Source organism: Salmo salar, chromosome ssa14, assembly GCF_905237065.1.
Source record: "Salmo salar chromosome ssa14, Ssal_v3.1, whole genome shotgun sequence".
NCBI lineage: Eukaryota > Metazoa > Chordata > Actinopteri > Salmoniformes > Salmonidae > Salmo > Salmo salar.
Window position 1 is genome coordinate 34,718,926 of NC_059455.1, and position 16,773 is coordinate 34,735,698.

Genomic DNA, 16,773 nt, shown 5'->3' on the forward strand with positions numbered 1-16,773 from the left:
GGAGAAAATTCACTCCAGTATAGGCACCAGATAAGGTACGCCAGATTCAACTCTTCGCTTTAGACTGCTTTCCGGTGACTACGTATAAACGTAAATAGATTGTGACCAGCACCATGCTTGTTTATGTCAGAGCACATGTCCACTTGATGGATATCTGGTATTGTAACTTTACACCGTTCGTGGCCCCTGAAAAACGCCTGTGACTTGAGGGAGTAGGTTAGCCAAGTATTTCAGCCAACCTTAACCGAAGTCTCAACCTGCCACCTTAATTATTCTAACCTGCTGCGTAAATTCTCCTTACCTGCATAAGAAAAAGTCGCTTCCGGTCATAACTGTACTCTAGTCAGAACCCTGAAAACCAGCGACCTGGGGCATTGGTTTCCACCTTCACAAACGTGGGATTTTCCCAAATATACATCACAAAACATCTTAATTTAATCCTTTTTAAAACTCAGGATTGTAAGTGAACAGGGAAAATGCCTGAAAAAAACAGCTTTTTCTTGACAGCATGTGTTCAGCTATTTCACACAAATACACAAGGACAAGAGGACTTGGCTGCTTTCACTGTAGATTGTTATTCATATCACAGATACATTCAGGTCATAAAACAAGAATATTAACTCATTGTGGTCATCTTTGCACCATAGCACACAACCGACCAGTTCTACATTGTACAATACACCCATCATCCTAGCACTGGATCATAACTTCTATACTGGTACCCCCCCCCTTACCCTACCAGAAAAATGTACATCACAAATTGGACCCCTTCAAGTTCACTGACTCAACAGGGAGCAGAAATGGCCTATGACATCAGACTCAGGCATCATGGGAGCAAAGTTCTGGTCTGCTCAGTACGCATGTCCTCTCGTCCAGTTATACTGGAGGACTAGCTAGGAGGTTCTTCGATCAAATGCCTTCACAGCAGGGCTCTCCTTAAAGCTGAGACTGGGAATGGGTTTGATGGAGAAGAGCAGTGGGTTGAGAAACAGAGTTGGGCGTGTGGGTAGAGGGTGCCAAGGGGATGGTCATGGAGGGAGGGGGGAATATCATGAATGAATGGAATGGAAAGAGTTGGGTGCAAACCTGGTCCTTTCCAAAAATCTACATAAACCAAGTGAGTAAAAAGAACAAAAACCAAATTCATCCAAAATTCAATATATATATCATGATAAAAATAAACAATGAGCAATAACATGAAAGGGAAAATAACATGATTTTTCTGGGACTATATCAGACAAAATGGGCTTGGTCAATCCTCTGAGCTGGAGGAAGAGTCTGAGTCCTTCTGCGCCATGATGACGTCGTCCAAAAGGGCCTCCCTGTCAGAACTCTCGTATCCGCCTTGTGACAAGCTGTCACCGCCTTCCATCTTAACATCAAAAGCTTGAGTCAGGAAAGGGGAATTCTCCAAGTCTTCGTCCTCCATCATGTAGGCCCCGTCTGAGACCAGGGTCTCTTCACCTCCGCCCAGGACTGGGTCTTCCAGCGGGGCAGACTGAGGAGCATGGTGGTGGTGGTGGCGGTGGCGGACTCTCTTGGGGATGACAGGGCGTGCAGAGAGGAGCCGGTGGAAGAGGCTGTCTGGCAGAAAGCCCTGGAAGGACAAAATGGAATGAACCAGGATCAGTTTTTGGGAATATTTTACAATGTGAAGCAGAACTGATTCACTGAACATTATGACGTGTGCTAGGGCTGGGCGATACGATGACATATCGTGTGACGATAGATGTTTTTCTATCGTTTCATATTATGCTCTAACGTTTATTTCGTTGTGTCGCAAATCACACTCTTTACGGCAATATTTTTTGTCAATTGGACAACGCTTTGTGTTCACGTGTGGAAGGAAATTCGCAACACAAGCTTGGAGGACAGTGAACTTGACACAGAGCTCGTACCTAAAAGAGGGGCTACTTCGGTTGTATGGACGTGGTTTGGGTATGAAGTCTGACACGGACCAGAAAACCGTCCTCTGCAAAATATGCCGCAGGCCAGTCCCGACGACAGGCTCAAACCACTAGCATCTTTTACCACCTACGTAAGAATCATGTGAAACAGTACAGAGAGAGAGTCTACGGATGAGACCCAAAAAAGTATGTGCTCAAAACAAACCCCAGACTCAAATGTTGCACGAGGGTTTTGCCTGCGGCACACCATATGGCAAAGAATCACGAAGATGGAAGGAGATAACAGCTGCAAAGACATGGCCCCAATTTACACGGTCGAGAAACGGGGGTTTCGTGAGTTGGTGCTAACACTCAACCCAAGGTACCAAATGCAAATTGATAAGACACGTATTAATGCCAAAATAACATGCAAAACAGGCAAGCCCCCCCACCCAAAATAAATAAATAAATAAATAAATATAGACAGATAGATAGATAGGATGAACTATAGTTGAAGTGTTTTCTATTTACCTTTAGATTTTATACATTAATATTTTGTTACATGCTTAATTGAACATTTGCACAAAGGTTCTAAATAAAAGAAATAATCAAATATGCGTAAGTACCTTTTATTTGTTGAGTATAATTCAAAATGTAATAAGAAATAGGCCTTTACATGTGGTCATTTTATATAAACTATTTACTCATTGAATTTACAGAAAATGTGCTATATCGTGATTTGTATCGTTATCAGGATTTGAAATGACCGATATCAGGATAGGAGATTTTGGCCATATCGCCCAGCCCTAACGTGTGCTGTAAATAAGTTAAGGGTACTCACAGAGCTCTGGACCATCTCAGCCCATTCTGGTGCCACTGCACAGTCAGGGTTCTCCTCCAGAAACTCCCTCAGATCCTGCAGCATAGGTCCATACGCAGCCCCAACCTGAATAAAAAGGAAAGGAAATCCACCCTTAAGCAATCAACATCCACAAATAAATAAATATTTGACCGAGGATCCCAATGCACCCATGTAATTCATCCTTTGCCATTTCTCACCTTCTTTCCTGTCCTCATATCAATGATCTTAACCTTCTCACTGCCCGACAGTGCTGCGGTCTTCTCAGTCCTCTTCTTCCTCCTCCTCCTCTTCCGGTTCACAAGAAGCTGAGGGGGGGCGAGACACAGGAGACAGTCACCGTGAAAATCTCAAATGATACTGTATTTCTCACAAAGTGCAGTACTTCTGGCCAGAGCTTCAATTGAGACATAGGCAGAGACAGACATGGACATAATCTTCCAGGTAAATCTACCTCCAGCATGTCTCCCTCCACCTCATAGTCTGGGTTCTCTTTCAGCCAGTTGGGCAGGTCTCTGCGGCGAGGGGCTCGCTCCCCACTCAGCACTGTGCCCGTCATGGCATCGACCACCGGGACCGCTCCATCTGGATCTGACAACTAGGTGGAAGATTATGAATGAGGCATGATAAATGCAAACATTACATGAATGTTTGAGTACGCAGATTTCAGAGTTTGTTTAGTTAGTTTTTGCGAGTTTGTTTCTTTGTCTGCACATCTGTGTATTATGAGCAGTCTTAACCTCTGACTATGAGAATGTGCACTAGTATTGTATATATGTGTACTTCTTGGTCCCTACGCTTCCTGCGTCCGCTCCCCTCTCCCCCTGACCCATTGGACATCAAGGCATGCTTAGAGAAGGTCAGCTTCAGCCCCTCCTCCTAAGAGAGTAGGACAGTAAAAAAAAGGGGGATGGAGAAAGACAGACAATTTAGTCATTCCATCTGTACTTCAGTCAAAGAAGCTTTATCCCAATGTACTTCAATGGCTTAAAAAGCTGAATCAGGTGTTATTACTGGGCTAGAACAAAATACTGACCACTCTGTGGGTCCCCAGCACCAGAATTGATTAAACTTTTCTGTGTTCCTCTCATCTCACCTTCAGGAGTTTGACAGTGAACTCAGATTCCTGTCCGTCTGCTCCTTCTCCACCGGGCGTGCTGTTGCCTTTCCGCATGAGCCGTGCAAAGCTGAGCTCATCCCCTGCCCCTAGGTCGTCAGAGCCTGGGTTGAGCTGGGCGTCAGAGGCATTGCGCCGCCCTGTTGGCCACTGCCCAGACAGCACCAGGGTACAGAGGCTGTCCAGCCGGTTTATCAACACACGGTCCTGAGGGAGAAACCAGCCAATCACTCCACCAACACAACAATCCCTTCTACTGTACAGTTCATATTCAACTTCCTGTTAATACTGTATTTGAAGTACTAATGTGCAAGCAACCAGATCATCCACATATCTGGATCCATCCATACTCTATAGTTGCAGACTGTACATGTCCCCCACCTACATACCTTGGGCCAATCAACCCTGAAGGGGTCGGTAAGGGACTCTGGTGGCGCGCCATCTTGAGATGGAGTCATTGAGAGCAAGCTGTTCTCCCCATCTTCCTCCATCTTCAAAGCAGCTGAAAACAGAATTTAAAAAAAAAACATCAATGTGTGTTCAACCCCATCAATGTGTGTTGTCTTATCTCAATCCTCACACTTCGATATCACTCAGTCCGCACTCACCTCTTTCCCTCTCTGTGTCACTGTCGCCACTGTCGTCAGAGCTGCCTGATCGCTGGGAGGAGGTAGACGAGCCAGAATCAGAGTCCGAATCGGAATCAGAAATCCCTCCTACACTTCTTTCTCCTTTACTTCCTCCACTTCTCGGCCCTCTCCCCCTGCTCTTCTTCCATCCCAAACCGGTCCGGGCTCGGCCCTTCCCATCGGGACGGGAGAGGGGTGTGATCTGGGTATCTGAGTGGCCGAGAGCCTCAGAGGCTCCAAGGATGCGGGACTCCTTGTCCAGACCCTCATCTTCTTTGACGACTGAGCCCTCCTCTGCCTGTGGTTGGAGGGGAGTGGCGGGGGCGGGCTGGTTCTGCTGGTTCTCGAGGTAGTCGTGGCGGGCCTGGCTGAATGAGAACTGCGGGTCGAGGAAGACCGAGAGCTCAGTGCGGCTGACGCCGTGGAGGGCGGAACCCAGCATGAGCTCTCGGTCATGGGCTGGAGTGTTCCACCAGGCAGGCAGCTCGGAGCTGGGCGGGGCCAGCAGGAGGAGCTCCTCCAGAGAAGGGTGAGGCAGGACGTGCTCACGGAGACGGCGCAGCAGGCTGATGCGGTACAGGGTGCGAGAGGCCCGCTCCTCAGTGATTGGGGCCAGAGACTGGCCCAGCTCTGAAGGGTCTGGGGACGGAGAGAGGGGTTAGGGACCTGTCTCTCTTCAGATCTACCAAAATATTAAACACCATGCTTTAATATACCCTGAACAAAAATATAAAAACGCAACATGCAATAATTTCAAAGATTTTACTGAGTTACAGTTCATACAAGGAAATGAGTCAATTGAAATCAATTCATTAGGCCCTAATCTATGGATTTCACATGACTAGTGCATGGATCAGAAAACCAGTCAGTATCTGGTGTGACCACCATTTGCTTCATGCAGCGCGACATCTCCTTCACATAGAGTTGATCAGGCTGTTGATTGTAGCCTGTGGAATGTTGTCCCACTTAGGGATGTGGTGGTCATGACATTTTGTCAGCCGGTGATTGTCAAGCAAATAACTGCCGGTTTCACGGTAATTGACCGTTAATTAACAAACACATTTAGCATCTCCTGACTTCCACACACAGCCTACAAACCACTGATGCAGACCTTTGGAACTTCTATATTTTAAAAAGTCGAATAGATCCATGAAATATAGTCTACACCTTCACAATAAATCCATTATTTTAGACAGGTCTAAAGAAACATGATATGAAGAAAATGTAGTCTATTTCAGAAGAACAGAATAGTCGGAGTTGTTCTAATGTTATGCTCCGATTTGGCTATGCCATATGGCTGTAGGCTACACTCGTTCATTTAGCAGACAAGATTTGCATAGAATTCCATGGCATTATTTTATAATATGAAGAATACAATTGAACATAGCATAATAAAATAAAAATATATATTTTTTAAGGAGTACGCATATGCAGCTATTGCGTGTTGAACGGTTAACAAAGAAACAGGTCCTCTATATGCTTAATTTAGAGTTATTTATCCAACTTTAGTTGTGATACAAACGTTGGGCTATATGTTTATATTTCTATTACATTCGAAGGCTGCATGAAGCAACTAACGAGGATTTGAAAAAAGTCGCATGAAAAGGTATGAGCTCTGCTTTGTTTTTTCCTCGTGCTGCACACACTTCAGTCTCTAATTCACAATTTGACAAGCAATTGATAATGCCTTGAATTTCCCGGCGGCATCAACCTTTGTGTGGACGTAATGCCCCTTCAAAAAAATCCATGCCTTTTGCAGCCAGTGGCCGTTGTGTCATTGGGCTGAATATAATAATTAGAATTCCCTTCTCCTGGCTGCATGCTCCGAAGCACCTCTCACTCACATGGCTCTCTCAAATAGCTAAATTCTAAATGCCCGTCACGTGATAGGGTCTTTCTCAAATGCTACAAGTGAAGACAGACACATCAGGGATGCAACTGCGCGCGTCCTTATTCAATTCCGAGGTGCATATTGAAGATATTGGAAGAACTGTCCACATTTACTTTGTCAGCCAACAAGATGAGTAGGCCAAAAGAACAGCAAAAGCACTAGCCTATATCAATCTAATATTCCCCGTAGTACCAAGAGCAACCAGGATGCCTGATTGCTCTTTAAAAGTGCTTTCCTCTCCATCCCATTCAAAAAATGTACAACTACGAACAGATATAGCCCTTGGTTCATCCCAGACTTGACTGCCCTTGACCAGCACCAAAATATCCTGTGGCGTTCTGAATTAGCATCGAATAGCCCTCACGATATGCAACTTTTCAGGGAAGTCAGGAACCAATACACTCAGTCAGTTAGGAAAGCTAAGGCTAGCTTTTTCAAACAGAAATTTGCATCCTGTAGCACTAATTCCAAAAAGTTTTGGGACTTCATAAAATCTTTGAAAGCCAAGTCAACAAACAGATCACTGACCATTTCGAATCCCACTGTACCTTCTCCAATTTGCACTCTGGTCATGGGTGCACCTCAGCCACGCTCAAGGTCCTAAACGATATCATAACCGCCATCATCGACCTGGCCAAGGCTTTCAACTCTGTCAATCACCGTATTCGTATCGGCAGACTCAACAGCCTTGGTTTCTCTAACGACTGCCTTGCCTGGTTGACTAACTACTTCTCAGATACAGTTCAGTGTGTCAAATCGGAGGACCTGTTGTCCGGACCTCTGGCAGTCTCTATGGGGGTGCCACAGGGTTCAATTTTCGGGCCGACTCTTTTCTCTGTATATATCAATGAAGTCGCTCTTGCTGCTGGTGATGCTCTGATCCACCTCTACGCAGACAACACCATTCTGTATACATCCGGCCTTTCTTTGGACACTGTGCTAACAAACCTCCAAACGAGCTTCAATGCCATACAACACTCCTTCCGAGGCCTCCAACTGCTTTTAAATGCAAGTAAAACTAAGCGCATGCTCTTCAACTGATTGCTGCCTGCACCCTCCTGCCCGATTAGCGTCACTACTCTGGACGGTTCTGACTTAGAATATGTGGACAACTACAAATACCTAGGTGTCTGGTTAGACTGTAAACTCTCCTTCCAGACTCACATTAAGCATCTCCAATCCAAAATTAAATCTAGAAATCGGCTTCCTATTTCGCTGCCAACATACCCTCGTAAAACTGACTATCCTACCGATCCTTGACTTCGGCGATGTCATTTACAAAATAGCCTCCAACACTCTACTCAGCAAATTGGATGTAGTCTATCACAGTGCCATCCGTTTTGTCACCAAAGCCCCATATACTACCCACCACTACGACCTGTATGCTCTCGTTGGCTGGCCCTCACTACATATCCGTCGCCAAACCCACTGGCTCCAGGTCATCTATAAGTCTATGCTAGATAAAGCCCCGCCTTATCTCAGCTCACTGGTCACCATAGCAACACCCACCCGTAGCACACGCGCCAGCAGGTATATTTCACTGGTCACCCCCAAAGCCAACACTTCCTTTGGTCGCCTTTCCTTCCAGTTCTCTGCTGCCAATGACTGGACCGAATTACAAAAATCACTGAAGCTGGAGTCTTAGATCTCCCTCTCTAACTTTAAGCATCAGCTGTCAGAGCAGCGTACCGATCACTGTACCTGTACACAACCAATCTGTAAATAGCACACCCAACTACCTCATCTCCATTTTGTTACTTATCCTCTTGCTCTTTTGCACCCCAATATCTCTATTCTCTACTTGCACATCATCATCATCATCATCATCATCTGCACATCTGTCATTCCAGTGTTAATGCTAAATTGTAATTATTTCGCCTCGATGGCCTATTTATTGCCTTACCTCCCTACTGTTCTACATTTGCACACGCACTGTACAGTCGTGGCCAAAAGTTTTGAGAATGACACAAATATTAATTTTCACAAAGTCTGCTGCCTCAGTTTGTATGATGGCAATTTGCATATACTCCAGAATGTTATGAAGAGTGATCAGATGAATTGCAATTAATTGCAAAGTCCCTCTTTACCATGCAAATGAACTGAATCCCCCAAAAACATTTCCACTGCATTTCAGCCCTGCCACAAAAGGAGCAGCTGACATCATGTCAGGGATTCTCTCGTTAACACAGGAGTGAGAAATCTCTGTCATGCTGATTGAGTTCGAATAACAGACTGGAAGCTTCAAAAAGGAGGGTGGTGCTTGGAATCCTTGTTCTTCCTCTGTGTACCATGGTTACCTGCAAGGAAACACGTGCCGTCATCATTGCTTTGCACAAAAAGGGCTTCACAGGCAAGGATATTGCTGCCAGTAAGATTGCACCTAAATCAACCATTTATCGCACCATCAAGAACTTCAAGGAGAGCGGTTCAATTGTTGTGAAGGCTTCAGGGCGCCCAAGAAAGTCCAGCAAGCGCCAGGACCGTCTCCTAAAGTTGATTCAGCTGCGGGATTGGGGCACCACTAGTACAGAGCTTGCTCAGGAATGGCAGCAGGCAGGTGTGAGTGCATCTGCACGCACAGTGAGGCGAACATTTTTGGAGGATGGCCTGGTGTCAAGAAGGGCAGCAAAGAAGCCACTTCTCTCCAGGAAAAACAGATATTCTGCAAAAGGTACAGGGATTGGACTGCTGAGGACTGGGGTAAAGTCATTTTCTCTGATGAATCCCCTTTCCGATTGTTTGGGGGCATCTGGAAAAAAGCTTGTCCGGAAAAGACAAGGTGAACGCTACCATCAGTCCTGTCATCCTGAGACCATTCATGTGTGGGGTTGCTTCTCAGCCAAGGGAGTGGGCTCACTCACAATTTTGCCTAAGAACACAGCCATGAATAAAGAATGGTACCAACATATCTTCCGAGAGCAACTTCTCCCAACCATCCAGGAACAGTTTGGTGGCGAACAATACCTTTTCCAGCATGATGGAGCACCTTGCCATAAGGCAAAAGTGATAACTAAGTGGCTCGGGGAGCAAAACATCGATATTTTGGGTCCATGGCCAGGAAACTCCCCAGACCTTAATCCCATTGAGAACTTGTGGTCAATCCTCAAGAGGCGGGTAGACAAACAAAAACCCACAAATTCTGACAAACTCCAAGCATTGATTATGCAAGAATGGGCTTCCATCAGTCAGGATGTGGCCTAGAAGTTAATTGACAGCATTCCAGGGCGGATTGCAGAGGTCTTGAAAAAGAAGGGTCAACACTGCAAATATTGACTCTTTGCATCAACTTCATGTAATTGTCAATAAAAGCCTTTGACACGTATGAAATGCTTGTAATTGTACTTCAGTATTCCATAGCAACATCTGACAAAAATATCTAGACAATGAAGCAGCAAACTTTGTGGAAATTAATATTTGTGTCATTCTCAAAACTTTTGGCCACGACTGTACATAGATTTTTCTATTGTGTTATTGACTGTACGTTTGTTTGTGTAACTCTGTTTTGTCATACTGCTTTGCTTAATCTTGGCCAGGTCGCAGTTGTAAATGTGAACTTGTTCTCAACTGGCCTACCTGGTTAAATCAAATAAATAAATAGTTGACCTACTCTATCCTGTGCGAGAAATATATATTCCAAACATAGTCGGACAGTTATGGGATGCGATAGATCCCAAATTAATACAAACACTAGCATCAAAAAAACTTTTATACTCAATTAGGCTGACGCAACAGATCAGAACGTTTAGTTGAACATTTTTGATAAACTCAGAAATGCGCACACGGCAGTAGGCTATATGCGGGAAAATTCCAAAATGCAATCAATTAGCTGGAAAACACTATTCTCAAGTGACTGGAAATGCGATTATGCATGTAATGCTTTTATTTTTTTTTAAAGGTGCCTTTTTATGGCGAAAATCCTCCCCCAAACTTGAAACTCACACGCTGCGTATGTATGCCAGTTAGGCTCTACACTCGTTGTAAAGCGGATTAAATGTGGTTCATTTTAAGAAGTTATTTGGACATTTCAGTTTTGAATCAAAACATATAGGCCTTTGGGCTAGGCTACATGAGGTGTTCGACTACGATCTGAAAAAGTAAAAAAATGGCATGCGCTGTTTCTTGCCTTACTGCACACAAACTGGTCATCATTCACAAGTGATAGGCTAATGTTATCACCCATCAGACTATTCTTGATTTAATCTGGTCTTTACATGTACTAAATCATATAAGTATGAAATTTGTTTTGATTTAGAATGGATCATTATCATGCACCCGTCTCGAAACAGGGGCAGGGGAAAACATTTATATAAAATGTCATCTATGCACTTAAATTGCGAATGGAGGACGCTTTTCCCGCGGTACAGTTTTATGCCAGCCAGGTAGGCTATACTCATGTTGTAAAGAGAAGAAATGTGATTAATATTAGGAAAGTTTAAAAATAAATAGTAGGCCTAGCCTCTAAAAAGGTGATGGGATCCTTTTAAGAGAGTACATCACTGTTTTCTCAAGCAATTGCATAGCCTATAGAAAATGTTACGCAAAATTAGCTGTCATGAAGTGTTAGATTAGATTTTCGATAACATTTGCATTGATGTCAGAGTGATTAGAGAGACAATAGAGTGCTGAGTACCAGGCAGTTAGCAAGTTTGGTAGGCTACTAATGACCATCAGCAGCATCATAGCTTGGAGAAGCCCAATTACCGTGACTAAACAGTCAGGTGAGATTTGACTGCCGTCGTGGTGTTATTACAGTCACCTTAACCTTAACAGCCCTAGTCCCACTCCTCTTCAATGGCCGTGCGGAATTTCTGGATATTGGCGGGAACTGGAACAGGCTGTCATACATGTCAATCCAGAGCATTCCAAACATGCTCAATCAAATCTTACATGCGCCGAATACAACACCTTACAGTGAAATGCTTACTTACAAGCCCCTAAGCGACAGTGCAGTTAAAAAAATATATGGGTAAGAAAAATAGATAAAAGGAACAAGTCATTAAAGAGCAGCAGTAAAAAATAACAACGGGTGACATGTCTGGTGAGTATTCAGGCCATGGAAGAACTGAAAAATGTTCAGCTTACAGGAATTGTGTACAGATCCTTGCGACATGTGGCCGTGCATTATCATGCTGAAACATGAGGTGGAGCTGGATGGATGACAAGACAAGGTGTCTCCGGACCTCGTCAAGGTATCTCTGTGCATTTAAATTTCCATCGATAAAAAGTGTTTGTTGTCAGTAGCTTATGCCTGCCCATACCATAACCCCAACGTTGACGTCAGCATACCACTCGCCCACACGACGCCATACACGCTGTCTGCCATCTGTCCGCGACAGTTGAAACCAGGATTCATCTGTGAAGAGCACACTTCTCCAGCGTGCCAGTGGCCATAGAAGGTGAGCATTTGCCCACTGAATTCGGTTATGACAGCGAACTGCAGTCAAGTTAAGACCCTGGCACGCAGATGAGCTTCCCTGAGACGGTTTCTGACAGTTTGTGCAGAAATTCTTCGGTTGTGCAAACCCACAGTTTCATCAGCTGTCCAGGTGGCTACCAATTGCACGCTCCCTCAAAACTTGAGACATCTGTGGCATTGTGTTTGACAAAGCTGCACATTTTAGAGTGGCCTTATATTGTCCCCAGCACAAGGTGCATCTGTGTAATGATCACACCGTTTAATCAGCTTCTTGATATGCCACACCTGCAGGTGGATGGATGATCTTGGCAAAAGAAAAATGCTCACTAACAGGAATGTAAACACATTTGTGCACAACATTTCAGAGAAAGAAGCTTTGTGTGTGTATTGGAACATTTCTGGGATCTTCCATTTCAGCTCATGAAACCAACACTTTACATGTTATGTTTATATTTTTGTTCACTGTATTTGACTGATTTAAAAAGGTAGACAACGATATGACGTTGACGCAGAAAGTAAATAGCACAGTGGCTGAATTTCCACAATAACTAAGAGCGTTGAAGCGCAAGGCTCAACTTCTCCTCTGTTTGGGTTCCGTGGCTACCATGCTGTACAGAGTAGAGGTCAACCGATTATGATTTTTCAATGCCGATACCGTTTATTGGAGGACCCAAAAATGCCGATACCGATTAATCGGCTGATTTTTGAAATTGTATTTATTTATTTGTAATAATTACAATTACAACAATACTGAATGAACACTTATTTTAACTTAATATAATACATAAATACTATAAATTTAGCCTCAAATAAATAATGAAACATGTTCAATTTGGTTTAAATAATGCAAAAACAAAGTGTTGGAGAAGAAAGTAAAAGTGCAATATGTGCCATGTCAAAAAGCTAACGTTTAAGTTCCTTGCTCAGAACATATGAAAGCTGGTGGTTCCTTTTAACATGAGTCTTCAATATTCCCAGGTATAAAGAAGTTTTAGGTTATTATAGGAATTATAGGACTATTTCTCTCTATACCATTTGTATTTCATATACCTTTGACTATTGGATGTTCTTATAGGCACTTTAGTATTGCCAGTGTAACAGTATAGCTTCCGTCCCTCTCCTCGCCCCTACCTGGGCTCGAACCAGGAATACATCGACAACAGCCACCCTCGAAGCATCGTTACCCATCGATCCACAAAAGCCGCGGCCCTTCAGAGCATGGGGAACAACTACTCCAAGTCTCAGAGCGAGTGAGGTTTGAAACGCTATTAGCGCGCACCCCGCTAACTAGCTAGCCATTTCACATCGGTTAAATCAGCCTAATCTCGGGAGTTGATAGGCTTGAAGTCATAAACAGCGCAATAGCTGCTGGCAAACGCATGAAAGTGCTGTTTGAATGAATGCTTACGAGCCTGCTGCTGCCTACCACCACTCAGTCAGACTGCTCTATCAAATCATAGACTTAATTATAACATAATAACACACAGAAATACGAGCCTTAGGTCATTAATATGGTCAAATCCGGAAACTATAATTTCGAAAATAAAACGTTTATTCTTTCAGTGAAATACTGAACCGTTACGTATTTTATCTAACGGGTGGCATCCATAAGTCTAAATATTCCTGTTACATTGCACAACCTTCAATGTTATGTCATAATCACGTAAAATTCTGGCAAATTAGTTCGCAACGAGCCAGGCGGCCCAAACTGTTGCATATACCCTGACTGCGTGCAATGAACACAATAGAAGTGACACAATTTCCCTAGTTTAATATTGCCTGCTAACATGAATTTCTTTTAACTAAATATCAGGTTTAAAAATATATAGTTCTGTGTATTGATTTTAAGAAAGGCATTGATGTTTATGGTTAGGTACAGTCGTGCAACGATTATGCTTTTTTCACAAATGCGCTTTTGTTAAATCATCCCCCATTTGGCGAAGTTGGCTGTCTTTGTTAGGAAGAAATAGTATTCACACAGTTCGCAACGAGCCAGGCGGCTCAAACTGCTGCATATACCCTGAGTCTGTTGCACAGAACGCAAGAGAAGGGACACAATTTCCCTAGTTAAAATAAATTAATGTTAGCAGGCAATATTAAGTAAATATGCAGGTTTAAAAATATATACTTGTGTATTGATTTTAAGAAAGGCGTTGATGTTTATGGTTAGGTACACATTGGTGCAACGACAGTGCTTTTTTCGCGAATGCGCTTGTTAAATCACCCGTTTGGCGAAGTAGGCTATGATTCAATGATAAAATGAAATTCAAATGATAAATTAACAGGCACCGCATCGATTCAAGCTAGATAAACTAGTAATATCATCAACCATGTGTAGTTAACTAGTGATTATGTTAAGATTGATTGTTTTTTATAAAAGATATGTTTAATGCTAGCTAGCACCTTACCTTGGCTCCTTGCTGCACTCGCATAACAGGTAGTCAGCCTGGCACGCAGTCTCCTTGTGGAGTGCAATGTAATCGGCCATGATCGGTGTCCAAAAATGCCGATTACCGATTGTTATGAAAACTTGAAATCGTCCCTAATTAATCGGCCATTCTGATTAATCGGTCGACCTCTAGTACAGAGTGAAGTGAACCCGTGCGCACACGCAGATACTGTTTGTGACTGTGTGAGAGCGAAGTCTTGCATCTCGCACATCTCAATACATGCGGTGCGGCTCGTGGCAACATCATTTTGCTGAGTCTACCTTTAAGTGACTACACACTTTATCAACACCTTGACTGTAATAACACTTGATGTCGTTCTGACCTTCTCCGCGGGCGGGCCGCAGGTTGCACACCCTCCGGCACATAGCCATGAAGCAGCGGAAGTAGCGGCTCAGACTCTCGTCAGTCTTCTTTTCTAGACGGGCAAATGTCCGGAAGCGAGCCCATTCCAGTTCAGCCTCTTCCCCCTCTGGGGCATCTGCCTCTTTCTTTATCCGCTCCACACCGAACGTGGACACCACACGGTAGAAGTCACACTCCTCTCTACGGGTCCACCTAGCAAGGAGACAAAAGACTGATGGTTAAAGTAGTAAAACACTAAAAACTCACTCCCAATTTTATACCAGAATGTACGGTTAAGGACAGTTCGAAATTCACATTACCCTCCCTTTGTACTGTAAAAAAATAAATAATCTCACCCTCCTTGATTTAACATTGACACCATATTTATAATTATATTACATTTATGCAACACATTTTCCACCAACAGGTTGTGCCAATGCACCACACACAACCAATAAGTGACACATCACTGCATACTGATTATAGACTGAGCGCTTCATCATTGTCTGCATTTTCAACACCACAATCAAATGAAGTATGTCAATCTCGACAAACAGAAAATACATCCCTCCCACTCAGTATCGGCTCGACACTCTTCGATGTCTCTTTCCATTCATCGAATGGCTGGTGCGCAGTTTGGATGCTGGAATTATATTAGTGGATGAATGTGCACACTTAGCCTACAGGAGACTTTTGAAGTAGCCTAATCAGATTAAAACATTGTGACTGGTTGTGTTTATACCACATACAAAAAGATAATACATTTTAAAAGTTAAATGAAATATTTGGGTTATACTGAAGCGTTAGGGTCGAGGAATAGCTGCTTGGATCGGAAAGGAGGCAGAACGCTCGTGATAATACTTGTAATAATACTAAAAACACTAAAAACACCCTTTGTAGAAGACCAATGTAGTAAACGGCAGGACAAGGAAGTGAAACCGGGTCACTAGCGTAAAAGCCAAACACCCTGCATCGTGCCAATAGAGTTAACCCACTTCGTAGGAACTGTATCATGGCTCATATAGCGAGGATTGTGATGGTTGATAGGACCTTTGAAAGCATGTCCCAGCCCAGTTTTAGTCACAGTACATTTGTGTTAGTCTATCAGTGTTTCTGTACTGCACATGGCAGAGTATGCAAAACAAATGTGCCCCCGATTGATATAAAATCATCATGATATCATTCTACTACTTTGCAGTCAACATTTAACTGGGAAGGTTTTTGGGGAAAATCATTGAAAATGACTAGAAGCACGCATTGCTGATTTTATAGAGCCGATAAGCTATAGCTATTTTACCTTTAGAAATGTTTACTTCAGGCTGACTACAAGTATCTATTGAGTTGCAATGTACCATAAATTGAATGTCCAAATCAACTTTAAGAATCTACAAAATCCGTTACAGTATGTTACATTTGTATAGCCTTAACAAGATCAATAGGAGACCTTTGTCACATCTTAAAAGTTATTTCATGGACAATGGCCTCTCCACTGCCCATCAGCTTATCCTCTATGTTCTTGTGGATTTATATTGAAAATTGGTTTTGTGTTTGATATGATTGCTAGTTAACCTATTGCAGATTTGGACAAACAATCCACCTACCACTATTGTCACATTGGATAGAGGGCAGAATAGAGTTGACTGCATAGCAAGCATGCTGAGAAGTGTAGTACATAAGCGAAGTATTGATAGGGGAGGAGCATGCAAGCATGTAACATTCGGCTATAAAACCTTCCGCTATTCTGGACCCCCAACCCAGTAAATTTCCAACTGTCCCTTACACCATACAGACACATTAAACAAACATAACAACTGTACCTCAGTTTCAGGACACATATGCTTGCAGAGTTAATAGCTGAGGGTAGTAGTTGGTACCTCTGTTGGCGTTCCTGGCGTGCAATCTCCTTCAGTTTACTGGCCTGCTCACACCTCCTGCGCCTGCGGTCGCCCTTCTCTGCTGCCTCCACCTTCAGCTGCTCTCTCCTGTAGCTGCGCTGGTATGCCGTGATCAGACGCCGGAGCCGCGCGGTAAGTGATGAGCTGGTCGGCCACTCACAGGCTCCGGACTGGCCAGAGGGCGGCCCCTTGGTTTTAACAGGTCCTGCCTTGTCCTCGACACAGATATCATCATCCATGTTCAAGGAGTCAGCCTGGGGGAGAGGGATTATCATTAATGTCAACAAT

General features: G+C 43.6%; 1 protein-coding gene across 5 annotated transcripts in view; it reads right to left on the reverse strand.

Annotated features, from left to right (window-relative positions):
- Positions 1-551: 551 nt before the first annotated feature.
- LOC106569448 (chromodomain-helicase-DNA-binding protein 8) overlaps positions 552-16,773 on the reverse strand; it is a 29,350-nt gene continuing 13,128 nt past the window's right edge. For all 5 annotated transcript variants that reach the window (XM_045694266.1, XM_014140805.2, XM_014140806.2 and 2 more), the window contains 10 exons: positions 16,465-16,739; positions 14,571-14,803; positions 4,471-5,130; positions 4,252-4,364; positions 3,842-4,069; positions 3,529-3,624; positions 3,200-3,343; positions 2,946-3,053; positions 2,728-2,832; positions 552-1,597 (listed from right to left, as the gene is read on the reverse strand). In XM_045694266.1, the coding sequence (XP_045550222.1) occupies positions 1,253-1,597; positions 2,728-2,832; positions 2,946-3,053; positions 3,200-3,343; positions 3,529-3,624; positions 3,842-4,069; positions 4,252-4,364; positions 4,471-5,130; positions 14,571-14,803; positions 16,465-16,739 (2,307 nt within the window). In that variant the 3' untranslated portion in view covers positions 552-1,252. The remainder of the gene's footprint in view (positions 1,598-2,727; positions 2,833-2,945; positions 3,054-3,199; positions 3,344-3,528; positions 3,625-3,841; positions 4,070-4,251; positions 4,365-4,470; positions 5,131-14,570; positions 14,804-16,464; positions 16,740-16,773) is intronic.